This window comes from Myotis yumanensis, unplaced genomic scaffold (assembly GCF_028538775.1).
Source record: "Myotis yumanensis isolate MYYU_CA2020_CCGP unplaced genomic scaffold, mMyoYum1.0.hap1 SCAF_5, whole genome shotgun sequence".
In the NCBI taxonomy this organism is placed as follows: domain Eukaryota; kingdom Metazoa; phylum Chordata; class Mammalia; order Chiroptera; family Vespertilionidae; genus Myotis; species Myotis yumanensis.
In genome coordinates, this window is record NW_027223756.1 from 80,253,577 (window position 1) to 80,269,928 (window position 16,352).

Below are 16,352 nucleotides of genomic sequence, written 5' to 3' on the forward strand. Positions count from 1 at the left end.
CAAATGTTGTTCCAGCATTTTTCTCCTTGGGTCCGAGTGTTTCTGTTGGACAAGAAAGTAAGCTCTAAAGAACCAAGATAGGACCTGTAGTTTTTCAACATGTTTATTAAAATCAGACATCTGATCCAGACCCTAGATCATACATCCTAAACTATATGTGGCTGACAAAAATAACAAACAAAATAAAAACATGCACATAGGGTATGCTTGTTATTACACCAACAATAAGCTTCAAAACTAGGTCTACACATACTATACCGCGTTTTCAGCAATAGCGGACTTTCTGCTCATAAGCATTTTTAGCAATAGCGGACTTTCTGCTCATAAGCATTTCTGTTACTGCTTTCTGTCTTGTTACCAAATGGGCATTATCTTGCCAGTGCAACCGCAATACCGCCCCCCTTCGGATTAACAAATGTTTGGAAGATAAACTAACTGAAAGAAACATTAAAAAAAAGTTTTATTGATTTTAGAGAGAGAGGAAGAAAGAGGGAGGGAGAGAAACATTGATATGAGAGAGAAATATCAATTGGTTGCCTCAAGTATGCATGGAACCCGCACCCTGGGCATGTGCCCTAACCGAGAATTGAACAAAAGACCTTTCGGTGCATGGTACAGGGGACAACGCTCAACCAACTGAGCCACACTGGCCAGGGCTGAAAGAAACACTTAATCATCACATACAATAAGACAACCTACTAAATGAGATTCAAATTCTCTACACATTAAAAAGAAAAAAAAAATTGCGTCCATTCAAGGCAGTTAATAAAAGGTTTTGTTTTTGCTTTAAAATCACAAATGCATGTAGCCCTGGCCAGTGTGGCTCAGTTGGTCATCCTGTACACTGAAAGAATGCAGTTAGATTTTAGGCCAGGGCACCTATTTAGATTGTAGGTTCAGTCCCAGGTTGGGGTCCCAGGTTGGGGCAAGTATAAGAGGCGACCAATCAATGTTGTTTTTCCCTCTCTCAAATCAATAAACATATCCTTGGGTGAGGCTTAAAATTTAAAAAACAAACAACTCATTAAGAAAACCACACAAATGCATGTAAACACAAGCATTTTGTGAAGAGCACCACCTTGAGGAAGCCTGAAGACATGGAAGGAAGTAAAGACAATTCTTGTGCATTAGGACTGGAGTTCAGACTGTGGAAGGCTTTCTCTAACTGGGACAATAGGAGGATTTGACAACTTGACCTGTGTGCCACCAGCAGGCCACTAATACCAATTTGTAGTTTGCTATGAACACACGGACCATCAATGGAACTGATATAAAATGTTGTGTGGCTTTACTACCAAACAAAAACACCTAGCTGGCAGCTTATTTGTTTTTAAAATTTCAAATCTTTTATCCCAACAATAGCTGGGCCTGTGGTGTGCTCTCCTTTGAACGGGGTTGAGGGACAGGGGCTCTTTGAAACACACCCATTGGATGGTTTAGAGACTGTTTACTGACAAGGAAGTTAATGGCCTCAGAGTGACAATGGGAATACTTGGTCTATGTGGATCAAGAAGTGGCTCAAAAAATAGCTATAAGGGACATTTTGGTGACAATTAGGACAAATTATATATTGGAGGAGACTTCTGAATGGTCATTTTCTTCTGGGTGACAATGACACTGGGGCCATGGAGAGGAATGACACACTATTCCTAGGAAACACCTGCAGAAGTATTTAGAGAGGAACATCAGATGGGAGCAAATTACAGTTGAGTGCTTTCAGCATTTATGACAAAGATGTTAACAGTGAAGCCAGGTGAAGAATACCTGTGTCTTCAGTACTGTTCTTCCATCTTATCTGATAATTTGAAAATTTCAAAATAAAACGTCGAAGAGAAAGAGGATAAGAGTGTGCTCAGAAAAAAGCAGCCCCAACAGTCTTTTCCCAGTTCTGCTTTTGCAGTATGAGAAGGGAAAGGGGCAGAAAGAAAGAATGAAACTGGAAGACTCTCAAACTCTTACTTTGGCAAGAAGTCTTGTGGATGATCCTTGAAGACCTGCCCTTCCGTCTTTCTTGAAATGGGAAGTTAAGGGGAAAACAAAGCTACCTGATTACTGTTTACTTTCCACCTTACTCTTGTGCTGTCATAAACGATAGAGAAAGAAAAGATTCTGAGTCCATTTAGCCACTATCTATCTACCTGACAGCTCAGAAAGCACCCCTAAAGGACAGTCACAAAGGCTTCTCCAGCTTCCGCTGTTAAACATAGAGGTTTCCCACACCCTTTCGATGATCTTGGGACAGAAATGGAGAGCTGAATTCTGAAAAGCTGCAGATCAGTTATTTTTAGAAGCCCATTAGTATTGGCTCTGAGTCAGTATTGTGATAAGAACTACATTTGTATATTTTAAGTTGATGATGACCATCTTCCTGGCTACTCTTCTGGTTCAGTCATCCATTTACATAATTTACCTCAACTTTATGAAGGCAATACATGTAAGTTATCCTTTGAATTACAAAGCAACAGAACCAGAAGGAAAGGGGAGTGGGAGGAGGTAGAAGAGGATAAATGGTGATAAAAGGAGACTTGCCTTGGTGTGGTGAACATATACAATACAATATACAGATGATGTATTATAGAATTGTACAACTGAAACCTATATAATTTTATTAACCAATGTCATCCCAATAAATTCAATAAAAAAGTAAAAAAAACTAACTAAACTAAAAAAACAAAACAAAAACCACCTCAACTGTGAAAACAGTAATAAAACAGGAATTAATTTTAAAAGCATTTTAAATTCAGCCAAACATTTATTACATTTTAGTTTTTCATCCTGCCAGCTGTCCAAAAGTCCTCAGGTTTAAAGAACTATTAATTCCTAGTGCTCATTTTAAATTCAGGGTCGGCAAATTTTTCTGTAAAGGGCCAGAAACTAAATATTTTTGACTTTGCAGGCCATGCGTCTGGGTCCAAATTACTTCACTCTGTTGTTACAGTGTGAAATCTGCCTCAGTAACTATGAAGGGGATAGGCATGGCTGTGTACCAATAAAACTTTATTTACAAAAATAAGCATTGGTGCCAGGCCTTAGTTTGCTGACCCCCATTTTAAGCTAAAAATGATTCAAATGATGGTCGCAATAAAACTCAAAATGCTAGAAAACCCCGACTTAATGAAAAACCTCAGAAGTGACATCTAAAAGAGAAATCAAATACATCCATTTCTAAAAAGCTACAGGAAACACATCAGCCTTTCAGTGACTGACCCTTTTCCAAAGGAGGGATGATTAAAAACACAGGTAAGTAAACTGTATGTATGTGTCAGGGCCCAGGGGAGAGGAGACAGCAGAGGTTGATGTATCTTGAAAATACCACCTGGAAAGTCAAAACAAAATGGGAAGAACATTTCCTCAGGTTTGGCTATTCTTTCTTCAGCAAAGAATTAACAATGGGGATGTTTAATGTGAGAACAAGCCCTAGAAGATAAAACCCTGCCAAAACAGAAGGCTCCAGTGCAAGTGGGTGTGGGTTTAGGGCCCCTCTCCCTCCTGTCCCCTCAGTACATAAGCTTTCTTCCTGGCATAGCACCTAAATGTTTTCTAGGAAACTGGGCTGCACAGAAAGAAAAGTCTGGCCTCTCTTCTCAGACCAAAGGACAAAGTCTACAAAGCAGTAGCTGGACTGCTGGCCCAACCTCTGAGCCGGCCACCTTGCTGAGGAACTGGGGATCCCCAGCCCTGAGCCAATTCTCAAATTCTCTTCTTATCAACAAGATTACAAATGGATTTCAGAACACACTTGGTCTCTCTGAAATCTTGCCATGGGCATTAAATTATCTGTTGTCCTGGGCCCTGGGTGGGGCGGGATCATCCATGTTTTTGACAAATAGAGGGAGTCCTCACATCAGCTTGGGAAGCATCGCCATAAAACATCAACTAACTTTGGACACAATCCCAACCTTCCATACTGATTTATCAGGTAAGGATATAAAACCTGTGACTTCAAGACAAACAACATGCAAAGGTAGGTATGCAACTGATGTACCAATCAGGCCTTTGACAGGCTGCCAGCTCATCACTATGAATTAGACAAGGTATTTCCAACAACAATGTGACCAAGACATTTAAAATCTAAGAAGAGGAAGCAACCCAACAAAGATGGATGGTAAATATACAATCCAAGTCAGCTAATAATTATTCTAAATGCATTTATGCCTTGTTGGTTGGGGCCAAAAAATGTCTCTAAAATCTTTAAAGGTCCTGTTTTTCCTCTAACCACCATTGCTCTCTCTCCTTCTCGCCTCCCCTCTCCCCACTTTCTCTCCCACCTTGTCCCTCCTTCTCTCCCTCCTCTCTGTCCTTCTACCTTTTTTCTCCTACTAATTTTCCTAATGTACAGTATTTCTAAATCAAATCATTAGGAATGAGGAGAAAGTTTTCTACCACCGTTTTTTAAAGCAGGGTCTCTGAACCCTTTCCACACACACCTATCTCAACCATTCGCCATGGTAACCTAAAGCCACTGGACCTTTTTCCTTCAAGCTCAATGTGAAGGCTTAAAGGGCAGAAGTCTCCTTTGCTATGTGACCTGGGGGGAGAGAGCTCTAGGAGAAAACAAATGTGAAGAGAGAACATACCAGCCCCTTACCTTTTGTCCTTTATCCTTCTGAAACACAAAGACGGGCGGAGCAATGGCAGGTTTTTCTGCAAAAAGAAAAATTGGTGTTTTTCCCCCCAACACTATTTCATACAGTAAATAAAGCTATAATTATAAGTTAAAAATAAAAAACAAACCCATATAAAACTAGTAACCCCAAAGGACATCAAATCACCTAGAAAATACTTTCATTACGAGGAGGTGTGGGGTTTCAGTTTGTGACAATTCAACACTTAATGGTAGGATACGTATGCATATTATACACCAATAAAAAGGCTTTAAGACTCACTTAGGCCTGATCAAGGGAGAGCGGTGGGGAGTGTGGGGAGTGTGGCGAGCTGCAATACATTGGGGGTGGCAGCTATTCAATGCCACCAACTGTGGTTCTGAAGGAATTCGGCTCAGGTAAGTCAAATCTTTATATGGCATCTCCTGAATTTCAAATGCTGGAGACTAGTTTAGGGTTGGTTATTTTTTTTTAATCTGCAGGCCAGCTGAGGCCAGGGGGCAACCAGTTTGCAATCTCTGTCCACACAGCTCATGCTTGTTGGAGAACCCCGGCCCACATTCCACCTGGTTCTCTAAGCCAGCAGCCATTAACAAAAAAAGAATTTATGGAGCTGTAAAAGTCTGAGAGTCCATCTTCATGTCTGCTGAAGGAAAAGACCCTTTGGGATGCCCGGTCAGGGCTATGCCGCCTATTTTCTTAGGCAACACCATGTATCTCCTATCCAGGGGGCAGCCCAGGAAGCCTCTGCGGCCAGCTAGGGGATTGTAACCGAGGACCACCTTAACCCATGGGGGAGGCCCCTCATCGCCTTGGACCTGGGCATGTGGCTCTGGGTGTGCTCATGAACCCTGTGGGGTGTGTTTAGGGTCTCCTTTAGCATCCAAGGGCCGAGAGAGGAGGGAGGCCAGGGGAGTCATCAATTTGGGGAGCATCTGCACAGTCCTGCTGTCAGAGCCTCCAGTCATAGGAGACTTAGATTAACCAGGAACCTACATTCACACAGCTTTGCCCCAGCAGGACTGCTAGTTAGGAGGGGGACACAGTTCGCAGTTCATAAGAGTGCTCATATAGGGAGCTGGTAGAGTGCCTGGTCTAGAGTGTTAGGGAAATATCACTGAGATGAGGTTGCTGTGCTGAAGTCTCAAGGAGAAAAGCCTGGCAGGGAGAGTGGCAGGTGTGAAGGCACGGAGCCCAGGGGCAGATGGTGGCCATGCCAAGGATTTGGGAAGTGGTGCAAAAGGAGTGGGGGAGACATGGTGGTTGGTTTAGGTTTAAAATGAGAAGTGTGGGGAAGAGGCCGTGTGAAGAGACCAGTTAGGAGGTGACAGCGATTACCCACAATAGAAATGAGGTGAAGAGGAAGTTTGAGGACGAAAAAGGACAAGACCGAGACAAAAATCAAACGGATCCTGTTCCACTCCCCGTCTCTTCAAACTCCCCCTTCTTGGAGAAGCAGGACAGGCCCCAGTCTTCACTTTGAGGCAATGGCCCACTGATGGTGACCATTCCCTCTGCCGCGCTCACTGAAGCCGCACCATAACCGAGTTAGATTCACCACAACAGTCCTCACTGTGCACAGCCCACAATGGACACGGGTGAATGACATGTGTGAGACCAAAGTGCTAAAGGGAGGAGAGTAAGGGTCACCATCAAGGTTTCCATGCTACCCTAAGCAGCCATCTCCTGGCACAGTGCATAGTTGCTGCCTGACAAACCAGGATGGGTGGATGAATGAATGAATGGACAGGCCTATGCTAGACAATAAATGACAGCAAAGAAATGCTGGAGGGACTCTGGGGATGGCAGCAGCTTATTTACACTTGTCTACTACGGGAAATCCCAGAGACGTTCTAGTGCTGCCCTATAAACCACAAACCCAGCATGAAGGGCTGGAGGTCCAGGCCCCCGCCTTGCTTCTGTCTTCAACTCTTGGCCAGCAACAAGGCACTGAGGTGCACAGGGAGAAGCCAGGGTTTTGGCCAGCCCAGCACCCCAACCCCTCATTTTCTTCAGGGAAGCACTCCTCCCCCACCTCTGTGTTTCAGATGGAGCCTAGTCCTGGCTCCAGGCCTAAGAAGTACTGCAGGCCCTTACCCCAGGGAACACTGTGACCCTTGAATAAGGCCAGGCTGCTGATGGTGAATGAGATTCAGGTCCAGGAATTTTGTTGGAGCTACTGGGGAAGGGGAGCTCTCTCTCTGCTGAGCTGGTGGGAGGTAATCCTGTCATCAAAAGGGACCTTAGACTAGAGCCAATCCAACAGGAAGCAGGGGAGGAAACTGAATCCCATCGCTGGAGGCCCAGGGTCCAGCCGGCCCACAGCTAACCCCACCCCCAAGACTTTTCAGCTAAGTCAACAGAAGCTGATTTTTGTGTAAGGCACTCTGAGCTTGATTTCTGCCCCTTGTCTCCAACAGCCTCCAGCCTGAGAGGTTGCAGACTTCACTAAACTCACGCTATACTTCCTAGGAGAAACCTTAGACTGGCTTACAGCAGAAATCAACAGCTGATACACTATGTATTTATGGGTTTATGGTCTCTTTCCCCTACTAAGATGTCAACTCTAGGAGACTGGAGACTGCCGGTTCCCCCTCCCTGTCCTGTGGTGTGAGAACATTACTTGACAACCAGAAGGGATTCAACAAATATCTGATGAAGGGATGAGCAAGGGGAGAGGGCACTACAGAAAACGATTGCCAGGCTAGATGAAGAGAGACTAGATGAAGAGAGAACCATTTGGACAGCAGAGGAAGAACTTGCTGATCTGCAGGCACATAGGAGGGTAACTGCGGGCAGCCTGGGACAGGACAGGACAGGACCATGTGGCAGGGTCCAGGCATTAGCTGGGAGAGGTCCCATCTGAAGAACAATTCTGTACTGCAACTGGCATGTTGCTAAGCTGGGGCAGTGAGAGGTTATGGAGGGGACCATGGGGACTGAGCTCTGAAATCAGCCACCCAAAGAACAGGATCACCAGCTGAGATCCAAACAGATCCACCCTTGCCACCACTATCTCAGTTCAGACCTTTTTTGTCTCTATTTTTACCCCCTTAAGTCAGGCTTTTGCAGAGCAGCCAGAACCATGGTGTGAAACACATGCTTAAAACTCTGCAGTGCCCTCCCAGACTAGGGTTGGAGCTCCTTCAAACAGGCCATCCCCACCTGACCATTACTGTGGCACTGTCCCTTGTACACCCCATGCTTCTGTCACACTTCTGGACTTGTGCCTGATTTAGTCCCTCCATCTAGAACACTATTCTCACTTTCTCTTCCCTTAGTCAACACTCATTCATGTATAGATACCATCTCCTTCAGGAAGCCCCTAGTTTGAACTGTGCTCCTAAAGCATGCTCTGGTTTATATCCTGCATTGATCCTACCTAGGCTACTTGTCAAGGAGACTGGGAGACTACTGACACAGCATCCAAAACAGCTCTGCATCCCCAGCCTGCCACCAATGTACATCATATAAGCATCATTCAATAAATGTTTGAACTAAACTCCCTCTGTACTTCTTCATGTGCATAACACTATCTATTAAACCCTTATCCCATGCAAGGCATCACGGGAAAAATGGGAACAAGCTGGGGGCAGAAAACTTTAGGGTAAAACACCCAATTTAAAGGGAGGAGTGTGTTTGTATACAAGGCCCGGAGCTTGCAGTGGGTTATTTATCTGCTCACTGGCAGCATCTACCCCAGGAATATAAACTCGGCATAAGTGAGGCCTTTGTTGTGTTCACATTCATATCTTTAGAGCCACACATGAAATATATGCTCAATAAGCAGTTACAGAGTAAATGAAATGTCCTTCATTGTCCCCATGGCTACGACTGGGGAAGCGGCAAGTGCTTTGGCAGCCCACCTGGGGTCCCCCTGGGACCTCCCACTGAGGGTAGGTTTGGCAGTCATGACAAACACAACCACTGTACTAAAACGTAACAATGAACTTTAGCCAGTCAGCTCTCCACCAAACAAAGCACCAGAGTTACAAATATTTCATTTCCACTCAGCTCCAATAAGACCAGAAGTCCATAAATTGCAAATTAATACTGATAGTACAAAATAACGATACGCACCCCTTCCAAGTAGGATGGTTCTGCACTTATCAGAGTAGTCACAGATGGTTTTTAAAAACTGTCCCCCATCACCAAACAGTTCCTGGTTGTCAAGCAATGAGGCTTCTATGATCTGCTTGAACTCCTAGCCCAGACACTAGAAATTTCTAGAGACCCAGGCCACCACAAAGACCTAAGATATTACAATGTTAATCACATGCAGACGATTCAATCCAGATTCTGCCAACCAGATGTTTTTGTTCTGTGAGATGCTCCCTGATGAAATTAGTTTGTAAAAAAGCAGCTCAGCCGGAGCATTGGCTTGACACATCAGCACAGGAAGGGTTAAGAAAATAAAGGATGGCCCTAGCCTCGTGGTTGGCAAACTGTGGCTTGCGAGCCACATGCGGCTCTTTGGCCCCTTGAGTGTGGCTCTTCCACAAAATACCACGTGTGGGCGTGCACGTACAGTGCGATAGAAACTTCGTGGCCCATGCGCAGAAGTCGGTATTTTGTGGAAGAGCCACACTCAAGGGGCCAAAGAACCACATGTGGCTCGCGAGCCACAGTATGCCGAGCCGCAGTTTGCCGACCACTGCTCTAGCCGGTTTGGCTCAGTGAATAGAGCATCAGCCTTCGGACTGAAGGGTCCAGGGTCCGATTCCGGTCAAGGGCACCTATCTCGTATCTTGGTTGTAGGGTCCTCCCAGGCCTGGGCCCGCATGCAGGAGGCAACCAATCGATGTGTTTCTCTCACATTGATATTTCTCTCTGTCTTTCCCTCCCTTTTCCACTCTCACTAAAAATCAATGGAGAAATATCCTCGGGTGAGGAAAAAAAAATCCCTAGCTGGTTTGGCTTAGTGGCTAGAGCGTCGGCCTGTGAACTGAAGGGTACCAGGTTAGATTCTGGTCAAGAGTACATGACTTGGTTGTAGGCTCAATCCCCAGTGGGAGGCATGCAGGAGGCAGCCGATCAATGATTCTCTCATCATTGATGTTTCTATCTCTCTCTACCTCTTCCTTCCTCTTGGAAATGAATAAAAATAAAAAATTAATAAAAAGCCGAAACCGGTTTGGCTCAGTGGCTAGAGCGTCGGGCTGCGGACTGAAGGGTCCCGGGTTCGATTCCGGTCGGGGGCATGTACCTTGGTTGCGGGCACATCCCCGGTGGGAGATGTGCAGGAGGCAGCTGATGGATGTTTCTCTCTCATCGATGTTTCTAGCTCTCTATCTCTCTCCCTTCCTCTCTGTAAAAAATCAATAAAATATATTTAAAAAAAAAAATTAATAAAAAAAAGAAAACCAACAATGCCCTGGCTGGTGTGCACAATGGTTAGAGCTTTGGCTCAGGCACAGGTTCGATTCCTGGTCAAGGGCATGCATCTGGGTTGCAGGTTTGATTCCCAGCTAGGCACCATGTGGGAGGCAACCAATCAATGTCTCTCTCTCTCTTTCCCTCTCTTCCCCCCCCTCCCTCCCTCCCTTCCCCTTTCATTAAAAAAGAAATCAATGAAAAAATATCCTCGGGAGAGGAGTAACAAAAAAGAGAAAGAAAACAGTAAAGAAATCTGTTTAACCAAATGTTGCCCAAAGTTGTTTGACCAGGGAAGCCTCCCTTCCTAGAACACCTTCAGACAAGGCTTGAGAACTGTGTCCCATGGGTGACGATGGCACATGCTGGTGTGTGCAGTGGGATGGGATTCAGAGCCCCCAAGTCACCTCAAACAATAGCCCCACCTCTGGATGGCAAAGGCTCTACTGTCTGGGATGTTTCTGGTACTTCGGCCTCACAGCAGCTTTCTAAGTGCTACATGACAAGTCCAAGATGGCTACTGCTCAATTCAAATGCCTCCTGCATCCTTTTCTAAGTGCCCTTCCTCAGCTATCCACCAGCTCAAGCCCAACTGTGATCCCAGATAACGATCACACAACCCAGTGGAGCAAAGTTCAGGCCTAGGCGAACTGTGTGGAGGGAGCGGGTCTCATTGGCCAGAAGCTGAAAGGAGCGAGCCCCTGAAGACATCCTGGCACACAGCACCAGCTTTCCCTCTGTCCTCTGTCATCCTCCATCTAACTGTGAAGTTCAGATGCAAAATGATTCAGCCCAGTTTTGATCTCCGAGGGCAGGGTCTGTGTATTGAATCTAGTCTTTGCAGTCCCTGTGATGGGCACGGATAGGTTAAGTCCAGGCACAGAAAGTTGCCAATTTCTGCTCTCAGGGCCCTGCTTCCAGAGGCATTGCTGACATGACTATGACTGTCAGGGTGCTTCGCCCAGTCATTCCAGCCTGGGACCCACTTCCCCAGCTACACCACTTGCTATGTTCACAGATTCAATCATAACATTCATTGGCAACTACAACCTTCAACAATTCCACACACCCAAGTACCCACTGTGCGCCAGGCATCATACTGGCTTCTATAGTGTGATGGTGACACACAGACATGTCCCCTGCCTCCCAGAACATGTCAGACTTAGTTGAATGTTATGACACAGGATGCGTAGAAGGGACTTACAGCACAGAGCTTGAGGTGAGCACTCAAGGTGGTGAGCCTGCAAAAAAGGGAGTGAACTGGGGAGAGCTTCTTGGAGGAAGTGCCATTTAAGTGGAAGGACAAACAGCATTTAACCAGGTAACCTGGAGCAGGGAGAAATGAGGCAGCAGAGAGCAAGGAGCACTGGATATACTTGAAGGTTAAGGTGGCACCAGTAGACAGACTTCAGACCCTTAAGGACAGTTGGGAAAACAGACTACTGAAGCCCAGGGTGATAGAAGTAAAAGGCACACTCTTCCTTCGCTAGGTCTGAGGTCTGCACATTAACATGGCACGTTTGAGCATAGTTCCTGAAGGTAAGCACCAATCACACTCAGGCAGTTCCTTTTTTTTTTTTTTAAAAAACAACACACACACCTTTATTTTTGAGAATATTACAGGTCTTGCCCCCTGCCCTTCTCCACCCAGTTCCTGCCCACCCTAGGCCTTCACTAACCTATTGTCTGTGTCCATAAGGTAATGCATATATAGGTTCTTTGGTTAATCTCTTCTGGTTCCCCATCCCTTCCCTCTAAGATTTTTCAGTCTGTTTGTTCCACATTTCTATGACTCTGGTTCTATTTTATTTATCAATTTATTTTGTTCATTAGATTCCTTGCTCATTTAATTTTGATTTTTAGATTCAATTGTTGATAGATATGCATATCTTTTATTTGTTCTTCTTCTTCTTAAAGAACACCCTTTGACATTTCATGTAATACTGGTTTGGTGGTGGTGAACTCCTTTAGCTTTTCCTTGTCTGGGAAGCTCTTTATCTGACCTTTAATTCTAAATGATAGCTTTTCTGGGTAATCTCGGTTGTAGATCCTTACATTTAATCACTTTGAATATTTGTCACTGCCTTCTGGCCTGCTAAGTTTCTATTGAAAAATCAGCTGATAGTCTTATGGGAGCTCCCTTGTAACTAACTGCTTTTCTCTTGCTGCTTTTAAGAGTCTCTCTTTGCCTTTAACCTTTGGCATTTTTAAAATGATGTATCTTGGTGTGGGCCTCTTTGGGTTCATCTTGCTTGGAATTCTGTGCTTCCTGGACTTGTATGGCTATTTCTTTCACCAGGTAAGGGAAGTTTTTTTGTCACTTTTTTTCAAATAGGTTTTTGATTTCCTTCTCGAATGCCCATGATGCAAATGTTGGTATGCTTAACGTTGTCCCAGAGGCTCCTTATACTATCTTCATATTTTTGTTTTCTTTTTCTGTTCTGATTGGGTGTTTTTTGCTTCCTTATATTCCAAATTATTGATTTGATTCTTGGCATCCTCTACTGTTGATCCCTGTAAATTATTCTTTATTTCAGTTAGTGTATACTTCATTTCTGACTGACCCTTTTTTATGTTGATGTTCTCACAAAGTTCCTTAAATTCTCACTACGTTTCTTGAAGTTCTCATTAAGTTTCTTGAGCATCCTTATAACCATTGTTTTGAACTCTATCTGGTAGTTTCCTTGCTTCCATTTAATTTAGTTATTTTTCTAAACATTTCTCTTGTCCTTTCATTTGTGACATGTTTGTCTCTGCATTCTGGCTGCTTCCCTGTGTTTGTTTCTATGTATTAGGTAGATCTGCTATGACTCTGGGACTTGGTAGAGTCACCTTGTGTAAAGTAGGTGTCCTGTAGAGCCCAGTGGCTCAGCTAGATTTCAGGTGGTTCTGAATGATGGTTGTTCTGTATTTTAGTTGTAAATTTTGATGTGAGGCAGTTCCTTTCTTCAGGAAATGAGCCAAAGGTGGCTTGAAAGATGGTGGGGATCCCTGAGATGCAGACTCCCTCCTCACTCAAGGAGCCTACAGGGAAGTAGGTTTCTGGGCGGGAAGGTTTCCAAGGAGGTTGTCCTTCTCCAAAGCAGAAACTACTGGGGCCCCGGAACCTAGAGAAAGTCCTCAGATGGCTTAGGTGCAAGAGTGGGAAGCACTAAAAGTCCCACCCCAAAAGTCAGGTCCATAATTTTAGTTTACAATGTTTTTGTCAGGGAGAGGGCTCATAAACTACCTCCTCTAATAGTGGGTAAGGAGGGTCAACAGGAGGAGAATAGTTTTTTTGTTTTTTTTTAAATATATTTTGCCCTAACCGGTTTGGCTCAGTGGATAGAGCGTCAGCCTTCGGACTCAAGGGTCCCAGGTTTGATTCCAGTCAAGGGCATGTACCTTGGTTGCAGGCACATGCCCAGTAGGGAGTGTGCAGGAGGCAGCTGATTGATGTTTCTCTCTCATCGATGTTTCTAACTCTCTGTCCCTCTCCCTTCCTCTCTGTAAAAAATCAATAAAATATATTAAAAAAAAATAAAAAATATTTTTATTGATTTGAGAGAGGAAGGGAGAGGGAGAGAGAGATAGAAAGATCAATGATGAGAATCACTGATTGGCTGCCTCCTGCACACCCCCTACTGGGGATTGAGCCTGCATCTCAGCCATGTGCCCTTGACCGGAATTGACCCTGGGACCCTTCAGTCCACAGGCTGACGCTCTATCCACTGAGCCAAACCAGCTAGCTAGGGAGGAGGAGAAAAGTTGTAAACAGCCCCACACTTGAGAGAATTAAAATAGTAGGCTTCCTAATACCACCCCTAACAGTAGGCCAGGGACTGGATTCAAGAGTTTTATCTGTGTCTACATTGCTCAGAGATTGATTGCTGGAAAATCCTTAAGATTAAAGGAGTTATGTGTATATTTCAGAGGCAGCAAGGAAGGTGGATGAAGAGGGGCACTGCCCCAAAGCCAGTCTAAGAAGGAAGAACCCCAAAGGAAAGGGTGGCTGAGGAAAGGAGGCAGAGTCCTTGCTACAATCAAGGTACGAAGAGCCAGGATTTCACTTGGACCCCAAAGGTGGCTCTGGGAAGAATAGTGTTTTCCAACCTCCAAGGTAACAGAGGTCTTGGGAATCCCATCTTTAGACTTTCCTCAGCCTTTGCCAAGTTATTCAGAACAAGGACTTTCCCAAATGGGGTTTCCTAAAACCCCAGGATGATTTCATACATCCCACAGTCATTTAGCTCCCAGTATTTATGGGCTAGGCAGGGTGCTTTATCTGAAGCATTATCCTGAAGCTTCACAACCACCTTAGGAAGTAGGTCATTCCAATGTCCTTATTTTATAGAACAGGAAATGGAGACTCAGAGGGGCTCAGTGACTCCTTCAAGGTGGGAACGGGTCTCCAACCCAGGTGGACCTGACTCTGAAGCCCACACAGCTGAGCTATACTGCTATCTATGCACAAGTGCAAAAGGGAGAAGTCACGACCCCAGTGACTTTCTCCCATCTTTTCTGCTTAGGCGGGCCTTCAAGTGAAGAAATACACACTTTTCTTTTGAGAAATAACATTAGGAATAAAGCAGCTGTCAGTTAACATTCTGAATAAACATTTATAGAAGAGTACAAAAGAAACTAGAAGGAGCCTGGCTGGCATGGCTCAGTGGTTGAGTGTCAACCTATGAACCAGGAGGTCATGGTTCCATTCCCAGTCACGGTAAATGCCCGGGTTGTGGGCTCGATCCCCAGTGGGGGCTTGTAGGAGGCAGCTGATCAATGATTCTCTCTCATCACTGATGCTTCTATCTCTCTCTCCCTCTCCTTTCCTTTCTGAAATCAAATAAAACAAACTAGAAAGCAAGTGATGAGTTTTGGGGTGGGCCCAATGCCTTCAACAAATAATGTGACAAGTGTGCACTTAGACAACGGCTAATCCATTGAATCTTCAAGTAAAGAATGAATACACATCCCGAGATACACACTTAGTGGTGAAACAAATTGCATGGTCTTCATTGGTCAAATGTTTAACTATGAAATGCTTTGCATAACACATTCAGATTCCAAGCTGAAAACACACATTCTCTCTCCTCCCTTTCACATAAATTTTCCTTCTTCACGCTGTGTTAGCATACACAAATTATCAAAGGCAGACTGTCCTGTGACAAGCTTTGGCACCCCCCAGTGGCTGCCTCCAACCTTTGTCTTTGAGGATCTCTGTTAAACTAAATAGAAGAAAATATGCAGATCTAGGAAAACACACAGAGAAGGGAATCTGGATTATCTTTCCTGTTCTGTTTATTCCCCTCCTAAATGATGGCTTGAACACCTGCCAGGAAACAGCCCCCTTCTGGAAAGCCACTTGGAATTCCTGTCTAAAATGTCAGCAAGGTACTTGTTTAAAATGAGCTTTAATCCTGGGCTGATGTGTCTTAATCTTATCTGTGCAAAAAATATGGAAAGCATCTTGCCAACACAAATAATTATTAATACGTGGCAACTACTTTAATCCTGTGACACCATCACAGCCCTTCAAGTCATTTCTTTTCTCAGGAATTATTATAAACAGTTCTGTGCAGCAACATAAAGGTGAACTCGTCACTTGTGTCAGCTCTGTTCGCAAACTAATTCTTTGGTGAAGAATGACACTGATCTCAATCATGCTGTTGCTGGGTGATGCCTCTCTCTAGTGTACCACATGCTCAGTGACCGCTCAGCCTTGCTACTGGATGGTAGTGGGCCCCTGAATTCTTTTTTGGGTACTCAAATATATTTCTCCTCAGGCCACTCTCAACTGATCTCATGGAGGTCATAGGGGACACAGTTTTAGGGAGATAATGCTGGCTTTTATTTTATGCATCCCCCCTGCCCCCCCCGAAATGTTCTTTGGAGCATTACCCTCAACTATTGAAATCGAAAACATTTTTTATTGCTCTCATCTTACTGCCAGACTCCTATATTTCTAACAGTGGTAAGGAGGAACAAGCAACTAACAATTGTTGAATGGCCTTTACCAGATCCAGTGGCAAGTATTTTACACACTCAGTTTCATTGAATGTCATCACAACTCCGTGGCATATGTATTATTTATCATCTCTGATTTTCAAATCATGAAACAAAACTGAGAAGCCTTGGGCATACAAGTGCCTTGCCTGAAGTCACAAAGCTGGTAAGTGGCAAAGGTGGGATCAGAACCCTAAGCCTGACTATAGATACCTCACATGTCCCGAACCACACCTTGGGGGCTAAGCAGCAGTCTGCCTTCTTCTACTTATCAGCGCTGTAGCCAAACCCTCTACCTCTGCCCCACCCACCCAGACTAAGAAGCTGAGGTAAGACCTTGTTACTTTAGGCACCTCTGTGGCTTGACTTCAAGAAAAACCCCACAAACCT

At 44.6% G+C, this 16,352-nt stretch overlaps 1 protein-coding gene across 10 annotated transcripts in view; it reads right to left on the reverse strand.

The window, feature by feature from the left end:
• RANBP3 (RAN binding protein 3) overlaps positions 1–16,352 on the reverse strand; it is a 62,291-nt gene that overhangs the window by 34,443 nt on the left and 11,496 nt on the right. For all 10 annotated transcript variants that reach the window (XM_070415916.1, XM_070415915.1, XM_070415913.1 and 7 more), the window contains exon 2: positions 4,589–4,644. In XM_070415916.1, the coding sequence (XP_070272017.1) occupies positions 4,589–4,644 (56 nt within the window). The remainder of the gene's footprint in view (positions 1–4,588; positions 4,645–16,352) is intronic.